Source organism: Protopterus annectens, chromosome 1.part0 (genome assembly GCF_019279795.1).
Source record: "Protopterus annectens isolate FY-2018-M chromosome 1.part0, PAN1.0, whole genome shotgun sequence".
In the NCBI taxonomy this organism is placed as follows: domain Eukaryota; kingdom Metazoa; phylum Chordata; order Ceratodontiformes; family Protopteridae; genus Protopterus; species Protopterus annectens.
Genome location: NC_056725.1, coordinates 1,542,496,617 through 1,542,517,436, shown reverse-complemented (window position 1 = coordinate 1,542,517,436; position 20,820 = coordinate 1,542,496,617). Strand labels below are relative to the sequence as shown.

General features: G+C 43.5%; 1 protein-coding gene across 1 annotated transcript in view; it reads left to right on the top strand.

The window, feature by feature from the left end:
* MICALL1 (MICAL like 1) overlaps positions 1–20,820 on the top strand; it is a 977,256-nt gene that overhangs the window by 452,453 nt on the left and 503,983 nt on the right. Inside the window, exon 6 of the mRNA XM_044068010.1 lies at positions 1,019–2,100. Coding sequence (XP_043923945.1) covers positions 1,019–2,100 — 1,082 coding nt within the window. The remainder of the gene's footprint in view (positions 1–1,018; positions 2,101–20,820) is intronic.

Sequence of the window (20,820 nt, the reverse complement as noted above, 5' to 3'; positions counted from 1 at the left end):
CTTGGCTCTGCATTCTCGTGGCCAGGTTTGGAGTGTGCATTCAAAGCGCCCTTTCAGTTAACAAATTTTACTGTGGAACACCATTCCACTTGCTTATTTGTGCTTTCATAAAATGAATACAGTTTGTTCCTACCAGTTTGTCTCTCAAATATCATAACAAGGGGTCTAAAGCAGGTTTTCTTTGCATGTTCTGTCTTCTCATGCTACTTTTTTTTTAAAACGGGTCTTCTTGAGAACCCTTTTACTCAACCAGACTTTTCTTCATTTCAGCTTTTGATTTTTGCAGTTTTATCAGTTCACCTGAATAGCTAGTTTAAGCTGCTTATATTTTAATAACTTTTATTATTTGAATTGATACATTCATTCAGTGTTTCATTTATCTAAATTATCTCTGAGTACATTTGATGTATTTTTCCTCTAAACTATTGGAAGTCATCTGTTGTACCATAGCTGAAGTTTGAACTGCTTTTTGCCGAAAAGCCGTAGGATTCTTCCCAGCCAGTGTTTTGTTTTCACATTTTCTGGCTGATTTTCTTTCAGTTTGTCAAAATTTCTTCTTTGCTGGTCAGGTAGTTTACTTACTGTCCAGTAACTGAATTTTATGCAAAAATGACAATTTCACTGGCTCCATTTTCTGTTTTCAGCCTGGGAGCACTGAAATTAAGTTGTAGATCAGTGTGCAGCCATCTTGGAAGTCCATGTCTAACACTTTGATTAACTGCACCACTTTTCTAACTATAGAAAAGCAGTGCTGCCTCTTTCCTTGAGGTTTTTAATCCACTTAGTACATTGTCTATGTCATCTTGGTGTCGAAAAAGTGAGGTGACTTTCTGGTGGAGAAGGGATATGCTGTGTGGCATTACTGCAAGTGGAGAAATCAAGTCGCATATGTGTAGTATATGACAATGATGGGGGAAAAGTTGTGTAATGAAAAGCATATAATGTGTAAGAAGTCCTATAATAGTGGAGCAGTGTACTGTCTTAATTTACTAATTTTAATAACTTTTCTGTATTCTAGGTGTAAGGAGTGCTATAGCACCCTCCGTTCTGGTTCATATAAGCCTGGTGTCGAATCGGGCACCTTCATCTGCGTACATCATCGTGAGAGATTTGCTGGTAATATGACGAATGTGAATCAAACCGGACTCCGTAAAAAGGATGGCTGTGTTCTAGGATCACAAGATAAGGAAATATCCAGTGGTACAGAAGCAAATGTACAGGAAGCACCTCTTGCTGCTGATAAAATAAGGAAAGAGCTGGCCCGTTCAAACATAGTACGTAGACTTTCTGCTAGGTTTTCTGGCGACCACAATGCCTGTTATGTAGAAAAATCTGGAGAGTCTTCCAATAGGACTGAAATAAAAATGTCACCAGATTCCAAGCTTGTATCAAATATCCCTTCTGTGGAGGGAAGTGGTGACCTTTCTAATGAAGCAGATATAAAAGAATCATTAGATACAAAATCAGTTTCTGGTTCAGTTATGGAGAGAATTAATGCCTCCTCTTCCTTTGAACCAGAAGTACAAGCTACATCAGAAATTAAACCTATTTCAGATGTACCCAGTATAGAAAGAACTTGTCTATTTTCTTCTGAAGCAGAAGTAAAGGAGTTATCAGAATCTGTCTCAAGTGTTCCTCCCATTGAGAGAAATGGAGATTCCGCTTCCTGTAAGACAGAAGGAAAAGTATCTCTGGAAACAAAACCCCTTTCAAATGAAATGTCTCTTGAGAGTATTAGTGACTTCAGAGAAAGTCTATCTGCAGCACTGACTTCTGTTAATCAGCAAAATGACCAGAAGCTGCCGCTGACTTCACAACCTGCTTTTAAGTCTGGTGTTCCAGAAAAAAGTTTGCTTTTTGGCACAGAAGGTGAAGCCAATCAAAACAAACCTGCAGTTGCTGCCACCAGTCAAGACTCAAAATCTGTTTCAGATGCATTAAAGTCTGATTTAAAAATACAGGAAAGCCGCCCAGTTCCAGCTCCCAGGAGAACTTCAGATGCAACTGTTTTTTCACCAAGTGTTTGTCCAACCCCAAAGCCAAGATCAGGTCATAATGTCCTTGGTGAAATTCAAGGAGAAGAAAAGCTAGTCCTGAATGGTTAGTATTTGAATAAGTAATCTGTTTTGTTTGTATGAAACTAGAAGAAATTTCACATCTGTTTTAATTCATATAGACAGACTTAAAACAGGAAAGCTAGCAGTTGTAGGTAATGCTGCCGCTATCACTTACTAAGGTCACTTGAGATGTATGTTTAAGAAACTACTAGTCCAGACTGAACAGGACATGTCAGGTTTTCAGAGTATGCTGTCACTCACTCCATTGCTTTTCTGGCTTTTAGTTTAAAAATTAACAGGTAGGCATCAGCACGGTTTCTTGATAAGAATGTTGAATGAGAGCACCCAGAAAAGCAGGCAAGAATGTAGAAAAGGTAATTTATGATAGTTGATCTTTGTTTCCTGTTAAGCTAATGCTAAGAAAGAAAGAAAAAAAAAAACTTAAACAGGGTATAAATATTTAATACATTGTTTGACCATTACTTGTATGCACCAGATTTTAGTTCATTGTAGGTAGGTTAATCCATCCCACACTATCTTCCTTTACTTTGTCTTGCCTCTCTCTACACCTAACATTGTAGTATTCCACTTGTGGTATACTTATAGATGCTTTACAATGAGATGAGGGTGTGTCTGTGTGTGTGGTCTATATTAGTCAATAAACATCCTAGAAAATGTGTATGGAGTCTACAGTTTTAGATCAAAGTGCATATTATTCAATTGGAAATGCACTGTGCATTTTCATCTATTAACATTTTAATCAACCAAAAGGAAATGGAAAAAAAACTGAGATCACGGAATGCTGGGGTTAAGGGAGTTTTTCTTTTTTTCCCATTATTGTGCAATCTCTGAGTTTGTGAGTGTGTATGCGAGTGTGTGTATAATAGTGAGGGATGCGGGAGACTTTTTGCCTTGCAAAACAATTATTAAAAAATACATTTTACTTTAGTTTACTTTCAGACTGCATTTGAGCAGTTCCCTTGCATTGTTTCTGTAAATTTGTGATTGATGGAATTGTTCATGAAGTCTCTTTTGGCTGTAACCTCCTTTTATTTTTCTGTATCAGTGTGCTTAAAGGGACCATTCACCACTGTGCTACATTACGGGCTAGCCATCACTGTGTGCATGCATGTGTTTATATATATATATATATATATATATATATATGGGTCCCTATCTATTCACCGACAATTCATTTCACCGACACTCATTTCGTCGACAGTTCATTTCGTCGACAGAAAGATGTGCCCCCTTCCCCAATGTTGTGCAACCCTGGAGTTGATATATATAGTTAGGGGGGGTGTGGGGGGCACAGCCCCCCACAATGGGGGGTGTGGGGGGCGAAGCCCCCCACCTAACAATTTTTGAAGGGGGCACATCTTTCTGTCGACGAAATGAACTGTCGACGAAATGAGTTTCGGTGAAATGAATTGTTGGTGAATAGATAGGGACCCATATATATATATATATATATATATATATATATATATATATATATATATGTATATATATATATATATGTGTGTGTGTGTGTGTCTGTATGCATGTGCACGCACATATACAGAGAGAAAAAAAATATATATATGTGTGTGTGTGTTTGTGTGTGTGTGAGATATATATATATATATATATATATATATATATATATATATATATATGTGTGTGTGTGTGTGTATACGTGCATACATGTATATACAGAGAGAGAGAAATGTATTTACCGCAGACAGATCAACTGTTTTTAATAGTTAGTTTTCCTAGCTTTTGCCCCCCCCCCCCCCCCAACCAACAAAACCCTATCCGCTCTTGACCTGTTTGTTCTTTATAGACCCTGGCATCATAGTAAATGTATGAAAAGGGGGTGAGAGCTATTTTATTACTTTTTTGTGCACTTATGTCATCCACCATAGTTTGAAAGAAAGCAGGGTTTGCTGTCCACTTTAGTAAAGCCAGTGTGAATGTACTGTTTTGCATGCCCTTGTATGCTCTTGCCTAAGATCCATATTGCAAGAGCTGCAGTGCAGGGTCCTCATCAGGTGTAGCTTTTGCTGCTTGACTGTTTTAATGCCTTTCCCCTGTGGGGTAGCCAAGCCAGCATTTGCTATTCATGCCCATACTTTGTCAGCAAGCTACTTCATTTCCTAGACTGGTAATTGAATTCTGGTCTTGTAAGGCTAATTCAGGGCCAAAACCTCTAGGACCAGACTTGGTTTGACATTTGTTGCATGTATGGAATATGTTTTTTGATGTTTTTCACATGTAGTCAATATGACAAAGAAAATTATAGTTTTTAGGATAGAAAAGGGAATAACTTAAATAGGGGATAGTATGCACTGTGAATGAAGAAGTCGTTGCTTAAACATAATGATCGTCACTTAAGATATCATAATTGCATATGAATGTTAGATGCATGCTGATGACCACATGCCTAAGCAGATCTGTTTAGCTTTGAATGGCCCATGATGTTCTTCGTGTTTCACTGTTGCAGTCATTACATTTGGGTTATCTGCCTGCTGGTAGCCCGCAGCCAGCCTGAATACCAGAGGCTTGGATTCCTGCATCAGATGCTCTCTCTTCTTCCATGACGTCAGGTCGTCAGGGGTATAAAACATGCAGCCGACGCCATTACATCAGTCTTTCTTGCCACGCGGTGCCCGAAGCAGAAGCAGTTCGCAAGTGCCGGTCGGCCGACTACTGAAATTTTCATTTTCGAGTTTCAGAACCAAAATCTTCAAAAAAGCTAACTACCCCATTGGGGATCCTTTTTCTTGATTTTAACCGATGTCAGTAAAAGTTAACAACTGTCTTACCTGTAGAAAGCAAGTACCTCATAAAGATTTTCATTCGTACTGCATTCCTTGCTTAGGCCCAGACCACGACGTCCCTCGCTGTTGGTTTTGTGCCTTGTTCAACCCCCGAACTATTTGTCGCCTGTCTATATTTGCAGCTAATTATTTCGGTACTCGGTATAACTATCCAGAAATGGCTTCGGTAAGCCATCCGACTACCGATATTCCGAAAAAACTTAAGGATTAAAACAGCAACAGACTGCATAGGTCCACAACTGCTGACAATGCTTCCGTTAAGCTAGTCGCCAGTTCGCTGGTACTCCAGTGAAGTGCTTTTGCAGCCCCTGATACCCGCTACTTCAGATTCGCAGGCCTCTACTGAGACCCATTTGGAGTCTGGTATGCCACGAGATGCTTCTTAGACTATGGAACCTGCTGATGTCTCTACCTTGGATGGGTCTTTAGCCGCTGTGCAGGCACCGGCTTCTGAGGGTGTATTCAGGCCTACAGACTTGCATTTTAAACCGCCATCTTCTTCATCCAGGCCTAAAACACGTTCCAGACCTAGAAAACCGTCGTCCAAGCTGCATGGTCAGGCCCATATGCCTAAAAAAGAATGGCTGAAGACCTTATTACTTTAATTAGGGGAAGTCAGCCTTCCCCCTCTAAGAGACCTAGAACTGATTTTTCCTTCGTATTCTTCGGATCAGGATTCTGATATTTCTGTTTCTTCTAATTACCAGGATTTGCCCTTATCTACCTATGAGGATTCTGATGCAGAGGATTCCATTCCCTCTGCTTCCCCTCCAGAAGATTTTTCTTTTGGTGAAACTTTGCCCACTCTTAGGGAGCATTTCCTCTGGGCAAGCCAGGATTACTCTGACTCCAGAAAGAGGCTTAGGGAATTCTTACTTCTTCCTTAGCACAGGCCTTTAGCTATCCTTCCAGTTCTGGACATTGTAGATGATGCTTTCTTGGAATCTAGCCTGGCCCCAGACACTTTACTTCTGGCTCCCAGAAAACCTGACAGGTATTAGAGTACATGACTCTCACAAGTTTCTCTTCAAGAATCTTACTGCGGATCCAGAGACCATTTCCCAAGGACCAAAGGGCATTAAGGCTACTGCTGCCAAAAATCCTGCCCCTTCTGATAAAGATTCTAGAGCCTTGGACAGATGGGGTAAGAAGGTATACACTTCTGCTACTTTGGCCATTAGGGCTTTAAATTGCCAGTTTCATATGTTACAGTACCAACAGCATATTATGGGACTACTTAAACAGAAAATGATGTTGATTCCTGATTGTGCTCAACACAAAGAATTACAGGATTTAATGCATTCTGCAGAACAAGTTGGTAAACATACTTTGCAGTGTGGTTTTGATTCTTTAGAAGCATCTTGTAGGGCTGCTATCACTAGGTCTGTACTTAGAAGGCATGCATGGCTTAAGGAGCAAAACTTGCCAGATCATGTTAAAGCTAAATTACTGGATGCTCCCTTAAACCAAGACCGCCTGTTTGGCAACAAAGCAGAAGATGTCCTCAAAAAAATGGAGGAAAAAGATAAATCTATGCAAACTGTAAAAGATTTCCTACAAGTACAGCCTCCCAGATTTAGTAGGCATTGGCCTTCAAATAAGTGGTCCTTTCCAGCATCTTCCAGGCCTTCTCAGTCCAAACCCAGGAACAGCAGACCACTTAGGTTACAGTCTCAGACTACGCAAAGGCCTAAGCAGTGGGGGGCTTCCACGTCCAAAGCAGGAAGTAGTAAGACCCCCCCCCCGTACAGAAAAATGGCACAATGACTTAACCTTAACCCTTCCAAGCCCTGCTCAACTGCCTGCTCCCTTAGGAGGAAAGCTCGCCCTGGATGCAAAAAACTGGGAATTCATTACCCAGGACAAATGGGTTTTAAATATAGTTGCCCAAGGATACAGATTCCATTTCCACACCGTACCAACCCCAAATGGTTGGCCAGACCTACCCCAAATCAGTGGGCAGAGGCTCAACAGTAGGTTCTCTCTCTTCTAAGTATCAGGGCTATTCAACCTGTCCCAGCAGAAGAAAGGGGTCAAGGTTTTTATTCAAAACTTTTCCTGGTACACAGAAAAGACAGCTCCTGGCGTCCTATCCTGGACCTCTCTATTCTAAATACCTTTTGGTAATTCCAAAATTTAAAATGCTAACACTTCAACAGCTGCATCCTATGCTAGGCAAAGATGCCTGGTTGGCAACCTTAGACTTAAAGGAAGCTTACCTGCACATTCCAATAAGGGAATCTTGCAGGAAATGCCTATGCTTCAAGGCAGGCTCCATGCACTATCAGTTCTCTGCACTTCCCTTTGGCTTATCTACTGCACCCAGAATATTCACAAAGTGTCTAGCTCCAGCCATTGCATTTTGCAGGCAGAGAACTGTTCAGATATACCCATACTTGGATGATTGTCTGATTCAGGCAGAAAGTCAGGACTTTCTATTAAAACATCTGGCATTCATAAAGAAACTTCTAACCTCACTGGGGTACACCATAAACGAAAAGAAATCTCACCTAGTACCCTGCCAACAGATTGTATTCCTGGGAGCAAGCTTGAACACAACTTCCCAGATGGCTTTCCTCACGCCAGAGAAACAAGTTTATTTGACAGCCTACTTCAAACTGCTGGCCACAAAGACCCAGCTATCTGCAAGGAAAATTCTGCAAGCCCTTGGAGGGGGAGGGGGGGGGTCATGGCTTCTTGCATTCTACTAATTCCATATGCAAGACTGCATGTGAGGAAACTACAATGGTATCTAAAAAGCCTATGGTGCCAACATTCTCAGGACCTGGAATCAATGATTCCTATCATTCCTTGTATAAAGACAGAGTTCCTTTGGTGGGCAGAGGCCTCCCACCACAACAAGGGGCTCCCCTTCACTCTATCCCATGCCACCCAAACCCTAACAACAGATGCATCAGACTATGCATGGAGGGCTCACTTGGCAGGGCAGTGCATTCAGGGCAAATGGAACCCGAGACAGATGCACCTGCATATCACCCAAAAAGAGATGTTAGCTGTACAGAATTCCCTGGCAGCCTTCAAAGACCACATTCTTCCAGGACAATTATTGGTAAAGACAGACAACACCACAGTTATGTGGTACATAAGCAGGGGGTGGACCCACCCATACCCTCTTTGCAGACTAGCCATGGCTCTGTGGAACACAGCCTTGAGCTACCAAGTGCACCTACAAGCTCAATTCCTGCCAGGCAAACTAAATTCACTGGCAGACGACCTAAGCAGAAATCTCGTGGACCCACACTAATGGAAACTGGAACCAAAAATATTCAACCTATTGAGGAACAAATGGGGGACTCCAGAGATAGACCTGTTTACCTCTCCTCAGAACTACCAATTGGACAAATTCTGCACAAGGACTTCCCACAATCAAGCTTGCAAAGTGGATGCCCTGTCCTTTACTTGGGAAAGCCTCTCGGTTTATGCCTTTCCCCCTCTGCCTCTCCTCTCGAAAATTCTACTAAAGATCAAACAGGACAAGCCAAAGACAATACTGATTGCACCAGACTGTCCACGCCAGCACTGGTAACCCCCTTTTGTGCAGTATGACACTGCTGGAACCATGTCACTTACCTCAGACACACCTTCCCTGCTGTCCAGCAGGTGGGCCAGATTCTGCACCCTCAGCTTCAAACCCTGAACCTTGCAGCCTGGCTAATTCCTTGAGCTCTACAATAGCATCCTTCAGTAAGCAGGTGCTAGATGTCATTCTGGAGGCAAGGAGACCTAGTATGAGAAAATCCTATGCTGAAAAGTGGAAACTATACTGTTTCTGGAACCAGACTCAGGGGATGGACACAACTGTGCCCAGCTTACCGCATATTCTTCAGTATTTAACAGAAATGCTCCACAAGGGCCTATCCTTCTCGTCTATTAAAATTCATGCCTCTGCGATTTCAGCACACTATAATACTGAACCACCCCTCTTCCCTCACCCTCTGCTAAAGCAATTCCTCAGGGGGGCCAAACATTCAAGACCCCCCAGGCAAGCCCCTACTCCAGCCTGGGACCTTAACTTTGTATTGGAGAAGCTGACTCTCCCTCCATTTGAACCAGCTGCAATTGCAGAGTTGAAATTCCTTTCTTGGGAAACAGTCTTCTTTTTAGCCATCACTTCAGCAAGAAGAGTGTCTGAATTACAGGCCCTCATGGCAGTGGAGCCTTTCATTATCTTCCATGTAGGCAGGGTTTCCCTCAGGACCAATCCTTCTTTTATGCCAATAGTGGTGTCTAGTGTGGCCGTAAATCAGTCCATTCATTTGCCTACCTTTTTCCCTAATCCACAAGACAAAGGAGAACAAATACTGCACTCTTTGGACATGCACAGACAGCTTAGATTTTATTTGGACAGGACTAAGCCTCTCAGAAAATCTGAACAGCTGCTATTTGGCTTTGCTGCAGGGACAGAGGATAAGGCCATTTCAAAGCAAACTATTTCTAAATGGATAGCCCATTGCATTCATTTCTGCTATAAGCACCATGGAAACCTACCCCACAGGGGATAAGACCACATTCCACCAGGGCTGTATCTACCTCTACAGCCTTTCTCAGAGGAGTCTCTACCAGGGACATCCTAGAAGCTGCTACATGGAACTCTGTACATACCTTTATCAAGCATTACCACATGCCTATTTTTTCTAAATCCAGAGCTGGTTTTACCATTGCAGTCTTGCAGGGCTTAATAGCTGGCCCTAATGCTCTCTAACTTCTTCCTCCCTTCCTTAGCTTTGGGAATCAACCCAAATCTAATGACTGCAACAGTGAAACATGAAGAACATAGTACAGTTGTGTACACTTACCATAAATGTAGATGTTAGAGTGTATTCACTGTTGCAGTCCTGGTTACCCTCCCTCCAGCCCCCTGACTTCTCTTGGCTCTACCTTTCCTCCTTGCTTTAAGCTTTCTGGTGTATTTGCTTTTTGATGGAGGTGTAACATAACATATAATTGCTTCCCATTGTGGAGGCACCTGACATCTGGGGCAAGAAAAACTGATGTATTGACGTCGGCTGCATGTTTTATACCCCTGACGACCTGACGTCATGGAAGAAGAGAGAGCATACGATGCAGGAATCCAAGACTCTGGTATTCAGGCCGGCTGAGGGCTACCTGTAGGCAGATAACCCAAATATAATGACTGCAACAGTGAATACACTCTAACATCTACATTTATGGTAAGTGTACACAACTGTTCTTTCCCCTTAATATATTGCCAACAGTTTTATGATATGGCTTGCTGAAAGCTTGGCTGTAAAAGTGAATATTGTGTACGTTCAAACTGTTTTATTGTTTCCCAGAGCTGACGGTTATTTCCTGATCTTTGGTGATGTGTTGCCTTCTTTTGGCTATGCTTTGTGGTAATTATTAGAATTTCCCTTTTTTTCATTTTTTATCATTATTTTCGTATTGGTGTTGTGCACCAATAATGTCCCTGTTAAAACCAGGAGGTGCTTTTGTGAACTTTAGAGCCTACTGACCTTTTTTTTTTTTTTTTTTTTTTTTACAACTGATGTTTTATTTTGCCATAGAGAGGATGTTATATATAGTTGGGAACTTTGTATAATGATTGGTAAGAAAGAAAAAAGTGGCTAGACTCAAAAAAAGCTTTCTTGGACAATAAGTTAACAACTTCTGAGTTTGTTCTTTCGGCTTTTGGTTCTTTTACTGCCCCTTTTTAAAAGGAGGCGAATCAGGCCAGTGAACACTAAATTTTTTTCAAACAGGAAAAGAAATATAAGAAAATGTTACAGTCCATTGTGATGGTTAAACAAATTAAATTTACAGAGCCTGATATAGACAATTAAATTTGTTTGACACTCAGAAATTAATTCAAAACCTGATGAAGAAGTGCAGAAGTATTCATTAGCTACTGCTGTTTCTTCCACAGTTGTGTATGTAAAATACTGTAGAAAGACTGTGGCAGATAATGGCAACAGCACAATACTGACAAAATAAGTTCACAGGTATATATTTGGCTAATGACCACAAGGATGGGTCCTTGTAAGCACAACCAAGCTTCTCAAATGTACCCAGCAATGTTTTTTGGTGCCCTAAAGGTTATTTTAAGGGTATAATTTAATGACTGTATGCGAGTTAGAATGTGGTTGGTCAGAATTTTACAGGCTGCCTCTGTCCATTAGAGAGACAAATGACAGATCAGGGGTGAATTTCAATTTCCCATCCACTAGTCTAGTTTACATGTGAATATAGTTAGGAAGGGGTATTCCTTGAGTCGCATACCTGTCCTTCAACAAATCCTATTTATGTTGCAAGCAAAGTTTAAGTTTCTGGATTGGGTAGTTCTGATTCTATTTGTTTTACGGATATGCAAAAGGTCCATCACAGTGGAATCCAAGGATACTTTGTATGCCAGACATATATCACTGCTCAACAGTCTGTAGGAGACTGAGTATAGGGATAGGGCTTTGAAGCATTCCTCACAAGACATGTTGTTTACTCCTTGTATTCTTTTTGTGAAGAATCTCTGCGGACGCTGTAGTTGTTACATGTGTCCAGTCAGCTACATACCAACAAGGGGGGGATGCATTGTACTCAGTGATAAGTTTGAAGGCTGAATACAGTAGAAGGATACTTCATGGGTCAGAGTGCCATACCCTTGTTTATAAGTTGAGCAACATTGATTTCCTTACTACCTTAGAAACATGTTGGTTGAAAGCCAGGTTACTGTCTGCGTACATCCCCATATCCCTGACTACTCTGTTTACTGAAGTAGTGTGTTGTCAATGAGGTAGTTTCCTTGGGTAGCCAACTTTCCAAAGGGCTCTGTTATGCATTTCTTGGCAATGAGTTTTAAACCATAGTTCTCATACCACTTGTGTCCTTCCATATCACCGTTGCAGTATTCTTTACAATAGGGATTCCCCGCCCAGGGCAGCCAGATGTCTGGCCAGTTTACCAAAGCCTTTAGAGTGTAATGGGTATGCCATACGTCACACACACATACTCCCCGTGCATGGCATAGGGTATAAAGGTGATGTCCGAATGTACAATCCTCAGAACTTCTTTGCCGCCAGTCTGGACACCATCTTTGATTGTTGGTCTGAATGCTCGCTTGTCTTTTGGTTACCAAGCCACTTTCAGATAAGTGCCCCACTCTCTTTTTTTTTATCTCTGTTTTGACTTGTTCTGCTTGCTGGTTTCACGCATACAGAAAGGGGGAAATGCCAATGTGGGAGACAGACTCCCCAGAAAGATTGTCACAAGCAGTGTTTATTTTGCTTGGGTGCTTCCCACGACCATGTCTTGTGCGATTTACCAAGCTTTCATCCCTAAGACGTTGCATAGTCGACTTACTTCCTTAGCTGTTTATCTCAAAAACTAGTGACTTAAGCTGTTGGCTAAAGGCATCATGGGAGGATCTTTCTGGCCCCAGGGTCAGCCGTCTGAAAAGAAGACCAAGAAAGCTTGTTTAGATTCTTTGGCTGTGCCGCCTCCACTCGACATCTCTCTTGAGGCTAGCGAAAGCCTGGAGGACCATCCAGTTTTCTTGCCTGTTTTTTCTGTCATGACTGCTTTGGAGGCTGACATGGAACAGGCTTCATGCACGTTCCTGGATGCTTTGCTGATGTCCGCTTTGCATGTTCAGGGGAAACTGTAGCTGATAATTACCGAAGGGTCTAGGTGTGTTCGTCAGATTTTAGTAAGGGAAGAGATACCGACTACAATAATTGAATGTCATCAGGGGTCAGTCTCTCCTAAGACTTTTAAGACTGATGTCCCTTTAAAAAAAGAAACAAAAAACCAAGCATATTTCTCCTGCTCCTAAACATCCTTAGAGTAAATGGCAAAACTTCACTCAAGGCCTGTTTAATGCCTTCATGGCTCTAAAGCCTCCTCCACCAGGGGTTTCTGTTCCTGCTCCTCCTCATCTTTTGCCCCTCTCAAGAAGCATAGGGAGCAAGATTCCCCTGATGATGATGCAAATTCTGATGGAGAATCCCTGACTTATTCTTCTCAGATTACTTCTCCCTTAGATTATGGTTCTGAGAAAGAAGAGTCTGTCAGTCCTGACTCTCCCTTTGAGGAGATTTCTTTTGGTGACAGTATTTCCCAAATGATGGAATTTTTTTAATGGGATTGCTCTCAGGTGTCTGATGTTCAGAAAAGGTACTATGAGCTTCTGCAAATGGAGTCTCCTAGGTCCTCTTCTGTTCCTGCACCTTGCTGGATGCCTTTTCCACTGATTCCCAGTCCCCTGCTCCCCATAAAACTGAGTTTGTAAAGTGCATGATGATTGCAAGTTTCTTTGTAAATGCCTCTCTGCTGACCCTTCTTTGATGTCAGTGGCCTCTGATAAGCTTTCTAGACTGTTGCCTTCTACAAAGTTGCTTTCCTTTGACAAGGAAAACAGAACTGTGGAGAGGCTGGGTAAGATAGTGTATACTTTCGTTACCCTGGCCTTTAGAGCTGTGAACTACCAGACCCATATGGCCAGATATGTTTTAGCTCATTCACATTCCTCTTGCTCTCTCTTTCCTTGTCCCTTCCTATTTGGTTAAAGGTCATCCAAGACCCCTGGGTTCTTTCCATAATTCGCCAGCAGTACTTTATGGTTTGGAAATCTCTTCCCCCCGATGTTCTTCATCTCACATTGCTGCAGTCATAACCTGTGGGTAGTCCGCTGTCCTCGGTCAGCCCGAATACCAAAGTATTAGGCTGGCGTCGGTCATGGGCGCTCAGATCTGACGTCAGTGCGTCATGGTATTAAAGCGCATGATCGACATCATATCCTCAGTCTTTTTTGCCGCATGGTCCGAAGCAGAAGCAGCGTTTGCAAGTGCCGTTCGGCGTTCTGAAATTTTCGTATTCTGAGTTTCAGACCGAAACCAAGTTGGGCTAAGTACCCCGTTGGGGAATATTTTTGTTTTTTCTTGCCTCAGTTAATTCCGGATGTCAGAAAAAGTGAATACTTGTATTTCTTGTGGGAAACAGATACCGCATAGGGATTACCACTCTCTCTGTATTCCTTGTTTGGGGCCTGAGCACGACGTTGTCGGGTGTCGCTTTTGTGCTAGGTTTAATAAGCGCACCATTAAACGTAGGTTAGATTGCGCTAGGCTTGTCTTGATGGCGGTGTAATTACAATATGCCGTCGGATCCTCCGACGCCCGCTACCGCTAAGAAGCACAAAGAAAAATCGTTAAGGTCCAAACAGGATGAGTCGTCCGTTCCGGAAGCCGGTTCTTTAGAAACTACGGTGGAATCTGTGGATCCAGCAGAGGTTTCAGCTGAGTCTCAGGGGGAGCCGTTAATTTTGCAGGATGTGGTCACTCAGGAGTCAGGTCAGGCTGAGGGGGCCTCTCAGGTTGCTGTACTCCCTTCTTTGCCTAAGGTGGTTAGGCCTTCTCCTTCTGTCTCTAAGGTACCTTCCAAGGTCAGGCCTGGTTTGCCTTCTTCGGGTGTCAGTCCTAGCTCTGCAGGTTCTGTGCCCAAAAAACACATGCTTAAAATGGCAGAAGATTTGATTTCCTTAATCAGGGGTTCTATGCCCCCTCCAGATAAGAGGCCTAGGGTGGAGCCAGAGGTGGAAAGTTTGGAACAGGCTTCAGATTACTCAGAGTCTTCGGCTGAAGACTTTCAGGATTTTCCTCCTCCTTATTTTGATTCAGACGCAGAGGATTCCAGTCCTTCTGCTTCTCCTTCAGAGGATTTTTCTTTTTCAGAAACCCTGCATTCTATGAGGGAGCATTTTAAATGGGAAGGTCAGGATTTCTCAGATTCCCGAAAGAGGCTTAGGGAATTTTTGTTTTTGCCACAACATCGGCCCTTGGCTATACCTCCTGTTTTGGATGTTGTTCTGGATGTTTTCTCGGAGGCTTCTCTTAATCCAGACTCTTTGCCTCCTGCGCCAGTTAAACCAGATAGGTATTACAGAGTGCCAGAGGCTCATAAATATCTGTATAAGAGCCCAAGGGCTGACCCAGAAACTATTAGCCAGGGACCTAAGGGTGTCAGGGCTTCTGTTGTAAAGAATCCAGTTCCTATGGATAAAGACTCTAGAGCTTTGGATAGGTGGGGAAAAAGTGTATACCTCTTCCACTCTAGCAATGAGGGCTTTGAATTGCCAGTTTCATATGTTGAAGTACCAGAATTTTCTCCTTACTCAGTTAAAATCTAAGGTAGATGCTTTGGCAGAGGGCATAGAGTGTAAGGAATTACAGGATTTGGTTCATGCCTCTGATCAGGTGGGTAAGCATTCTTTGCAGTGTGGTTTCGATGCTTTACAGGCTTCTTCCAGGGTGGCTGCCACTGGATCAGTTATTCGCAGGCACGCCTGGCTTAAGGATCAGAACTTGTCAGAGCATGTTAAAGCTAGAATTTTGGATGCTCCTTTACAGTCTGAAGTTCTGTTTGGTTCTCCTGTGGAGTCTGTCTTAAAGAAAATGGAAGATAAAGCTAAGTCTATGCAGACTGTTAAAGATTTTTTGCAGGTGCAGCCCCCTAAGTTTAGCAGGAATTGGCCTACTAAGGGATGGGCTTACCCTTCTTCTGATTTACAGTCTAGAGGCAGATCTAGACGTGGTAGGGGCAGAGCTCAGGGTTCTTTCAGGCCTAGAACGTGGAGTTCCCCTGCACAATCTACAGGTGAGGGCAGGGGCCAGTCCTTTCGTAAACAGGCCCAATGACCTGCATCTTCAGCTGCCAGATCCTTCCTGTCTGGCAGCTCCTCTGGGAGGAAAGTTGGCACTCTTCAAGCAAAACTGGCTTTTAGTTACCCAGGACAAATGGGTGTTGGACATTATAGACCGAGGCTGCAAGTTTTATTTCCACACATTGCCTCCTTTCAAAGGCATGCCAGACGTTCCTCCTCAGCAAAGGGTAGAGGCTCACAAACAGATTTCTTTACTTCTTCAAATGGGGGCTATACAGCAGGTCCCTCTGTCGGAAGTAGGCCTAGGATTTTATTCTCGCCTGTTTCTTGTACCAAAGAAAGGAGACACTTGGAGGCCAATTTTGGATTTATCTGTCCTCAACACATACCTGGACATTCCAAAATTCAAAATGTTGACGTTGCAACAACTTCTGCCTCTGTTGGGCAAAGATTACTGGATGGTAACTCTGGATCTCAAAGAGGCTTATCTTCATGTTCCTATCGGGCCCAGTTGCAGGAGATTCCTGCGTTTTCGGGCTGGGACTTTACATTATCAGTTCTCTGCATTGCCCTTTGGCTTATCTACTGCACCCAGTGTGTTCACAAAGGTTCTGGCTCCAGTGATAGCCTTCTTAAGGTTAAGAGGAATACAAATTTATCCTTATTTGGACGATTGCCTGATTCTTGCTCAAGACAAAAACAAGCTACTACACCATCTACAGTATGTTATGGCAGTGTTAAGGTGCCTAGGGTATTCTGTGAACAAAACAAAGTCCAGTCTAGTACCCTCTCAGGAAATGTGCTTTCTGGGTGTGAGACTGAATACAGCTTCCCAGATGGCTTTTTTGACCCTGGACAAGCAAAGGAACCTTACACTTTACTTCCAACAATTGTCTCTACGGTCCAGGCTGACTGCAAGGACAGTCCTTCAAGCCTTGGAGTTCATGGCATCTTGTATTCTGGTGCTTCCCAATGCCAAACTGCATATGAGGAAGTTACAATGGTATCTCAAAACTGTATGGACACAACACTGCCACGATCTGGACACTGTCATTCAGATAATACCTTGCATTCAAAAGGAATTTTTGTGGTGGGCCCAGGAATGTCACCTAAACAAGGGACTCTCTGTGACCCGACCAGAGGCGAGTCAGATCTTAACGACAGATGCCTCGGACAAGGCTTGGGGAGCACACCTCAGTGGAAAATGGGTTCAAGACACGTGGCCTGCCAGACTTCAACATTTACATATCAACTTGAAGGAGATGTTAGCAGTCCAATTTGCACTGATGGCTTTCAAGGATCTACTTCACCCAGGACAAGTGTTGATTCAAACAGACAACACAACTGTCATGTGGTACATCAACAAGCAGGGGGGAACACATTCTTACCCTCTTTGCAGGCAAGCTATGATTTTGTGGGAGACTGCTCTCAGTTTGCACCTCACTCTTCAGGCAAGGTTTCTGCCAGGAGCACAGAACTCCTTAGCAGATGTTTTGAGCAGACAGATGGTGGATCCCCACGAGTGGAAATTGGATCCTCATGTATTTCGACAGTTGACAGTGATATGGGGGACTCCAGACATAGATCTGTTCGCTTCTCCACTAAATTTCCAGTTGCCAAAGTTTTGCACAAAGATGTTTCATCCAACAGCATGGAAAGTGGATGCTCTATCATTCATTTGGAGCAATCTTCACGTTTATGCCTTTCCTCCTCTGCCTCTCCTTCCCAAGGTGCTCTTGAAGGTCAGACAAGACAAGCCCTCCATGATTCTAATAGCTCCGGATTGGCCTCGACAGCACTGGTACCCTCTGCTGAGGAGTTTAGTACGGGAGCCTCCTTGGCCTTTGCCTTCAACTCCACACCTTTTGTCTCAGGCAGGCAATCATTTCCTCAATGTCAGGATTCAGTCCCTGCATCTAACAGCCTGGCATATTCTGTTCTAGAGCCTGGAGGGTCGCAGGTTCCTCAACAAGTTTTGAATGTTATTTTGGAGGCCAGAAGGCCTAGTACAAGGAAAGTTTATGCTGATAAATGGAGGAGATTTTTTATTTGGAGCAAAGCAAAGAGCTTTGATGTTTCCAGGCCTGATTTGAGTGTTTCTCTCCAATATCTTACAGAATTATTAGACAAGGGTTTGTCTTTCTCCTCTGTAAAAGTTCATGCTGCAGCCATTTCTGCTCACTATGACTGTGACCCACCTTTATTCTCTCATCCTTTGTTTAAGCAATTCCTTAGAGGGGCAAAGAACATAAGACCCCCGCGTAGAGCTCCTACTCCTTCCTGGGATCTCAATTTTGTGTTGGAAAAACTTACTTTACCTCCTTTTGAACCTGCAGCTACGTCTGAGTTAAAGTTTTTGTCTTGGAAGACTGCTTTTTTGTTGGCCATTACGTCTGCTAGAAGGGTATCTGAATTACAGGCTCTAATGGCAGTTGAACCCTTCCTGATTTTTCATAAGGATAGGGTATCTCTGCGTACTAACCCTACTTTTATGCCTAAAGTGGTTTCAAATGTGGCCTTGAACCAATCTATTCATTTGCCTACTTTTTATGCTGATCCCCAAAATAAAGGGAGAAAATTTTGCACACTTTGGATATTCACAGGCAGTTGCGTTATTATTTGAGCAGGACTAAAGGGTTCAGACAGTCTCAACAGTTATTTGTTTCTTTTGCTTTGGGCTCTCAGGGAAACCTGTTTCAAAACAAACTATTTCTAAGTGGATTGGCCATTGTATTGCTTTTTGTTATTCTCATCATGGTAAGGAGATTCCGGCTGGAATCAGACCTCATTCCACTAGGGCTACTGCCACTTCTACTGCTTTTTTAAGGGGTGTAGCTACTAAAGATATTTTGGAAGCAGCTACTTGGAGTTCAGTGCACACTTTTTCTAAACATTACCATCTCCCTCTTTATTCCAAATCTAGGGCTGGGTTTGCCACTGCAGTCTTACAGGGCATATTAGCAGCTCCCAATGCTTTATGATTTTGCCAACCTCCCCTTACACTTGCTTTGGGATTCTACCCACAGGTTATGACTGCAGCAATGTGAGATGAAGAACATAGTACAGTTTTGTACCTACCATAAATGTAGATGTTCGAAGATCCACATTGCTGCAGTCCAATTTACCCTCCCTCCTTCCCCTCTGTAGTTTGGAGTGGTTGTATGGTTTGGGTCGTAGATGTTGTTTGTACATGGGTTTTGGAGGTTTTTCTATTTTTGGCTGTGGCCTTTCTTTTTAGGGCCTTCTGACATCTGGGGCAAGAAAAGACTGAGGATATGACGTCGGTCATGCGCTTTAATACCATGACGCACTGACGTCAGATCTGAGCGCCCATGACCGACGCCAGCCTAATACTTTGGTATTCGGGCCGACCGAGGACAGCGGACTACCCACAGGTTATGACTGCAGCAATGTGGATCTTCGAACATCTACATTTATGGTAGGTACAAAACTGTACTTTTTGGGCATTCCTCAGTTTCCTCAGGAACAACTGCCCTTTTTTTCCATAGGTACTTCAGGGTTTGTTGGCTCTAGGAACTATTCAAGAACTTCCAACTCCTCCGAGGGGGAAGGGGTTTTACTCCAGAATGTTTTTGATCTCCAGGAAAGGAACCACCCGGATACCCTTTCTGGATCTCTCTCAGCTAAACACCATTTTGAAGGCTCCTTCCTTTCAGATGCTATCCTTCAAACTTTGATTCCTCTTCTACTACTTCAAGCTTTTCTAGTATCCCTGGATCTCAAGGATGCTTATCTTTATAGTCCTGTTCATTCCCTTTTCAGGAAGTTTTTACGCTTGGGTGCTCCCTGGCATTTTCAGATGTCCTTCAAGGATGCATCTGCAGTCTTTACAAATGGGTTGTCCTGTCGTCAGGCAGCCCTTCGGTCGGCCGGATTCCAAAGTCTGGGTCTGGCTTCGGCTGGTGTCGCACTTCACCCGACGTCATTGCGGCAGTTTTTCGGGTATAAAGGCATCAGCCAACGCCATTTTCCTCAGTCTTTCTTGCCGCGTGGCGCCCGAAGCAGAAGCTGTTCGCAAGTGCCGGTCGGTCAGATCCAGAGATTACTACTACCGAATACTACTTCGAAGACTTCTATAAAGCTAAGTACCCCGTTGGGGACTCTTTCTTGCCTCAGCCGATGTCAGAGAAAGTTAATAACTGTTTATCTTGTGGGAAACAAATACCTCATAAAGATTTCCACTCCTATTGCATACATTGTTTAGGCCCAGACCACGACGTAGCATCTTGTCTAGCCTGTGCTTCTTTTAACCGGCGGACGCTTAGACGTCGATTGGACTTTGAACAGATTTTCGGCTCCGATTTTGCCTACATTATGCCGTCGGATCCTCCGACTACGCAAATAACCAAGAAACGCAGAGAAAAAGACCGACACTCGCGGTCCGCGGTTTCGGACGAAACCGCGGTTAAGCAAACCACGAGTGTCTCGGTTTCGGCCGAAGCCGAGCAAGCGGTTCTTTCTTCAGCCGATAACTTGCCTTCTACCGAGGCCTCTTCTAACCTGGTAGAAACGGCTTCTGAAATCCAACCTTCTGTTGCGGTTTCACAGGATTTATCAGACACCATCCCCCTGGATATTTCTACCCCTGCACGTGGAGCTGCTAGGCCTCCTCCAGCTATGTCTATTAAGGCCTTTGCCAGGGCTAAAGCAGCCAAAGCATCAAAACCTGTGCCTGCCTAGCCCCCCTCCCACAGGCCCAGCACCAGCTCCCATATGCTTTCTTTGGCTGAGGATCTCATCTCTTTAATTCGTGGAGCCCAGCCTCATCCAGATAGGGCCTCTCTCCCTCCTCCAGAAAAGAGGCCTAGAGCAGAGCCCCCTGAGCCAGTATCCGCAGATGATTCCTCTGATGACTCAGAACATACAGACCCTCCTAAGGCTTCTTATTCTCCTTACGAAGACTCTGATGCTGAGGAGTCCATCCCTTCAGCCTCTCCTCCTGAGGAATTTTCCTTTGGGGAAACTTTGCATGCTATGAGGGAACAATTTCAGTGGCAGGGCCAAGATTTCTCAGACTCTAGAAAAAGGCTTAGGACCTTTCTACATTTGCCACAGCATAGGCCTTTAGCTATACCTCCAGTTCTTTCTGTTGTTGATGATGCATTTAATGATGCTTGCACTGCTCCTGATACTTTACCTCCGGCTCCTGCTAAGCCCGATAGGTACTACAGGGTCCCGGACACTCATCACCACTTATATAAGGCTCCTTTTGCAGATCCAGAGACTATCTCCCAGGGTCCAAATGCTGTAGCAGCTACTTCCTCTAAAAACCCCCTCCCCTCTGAAAGGG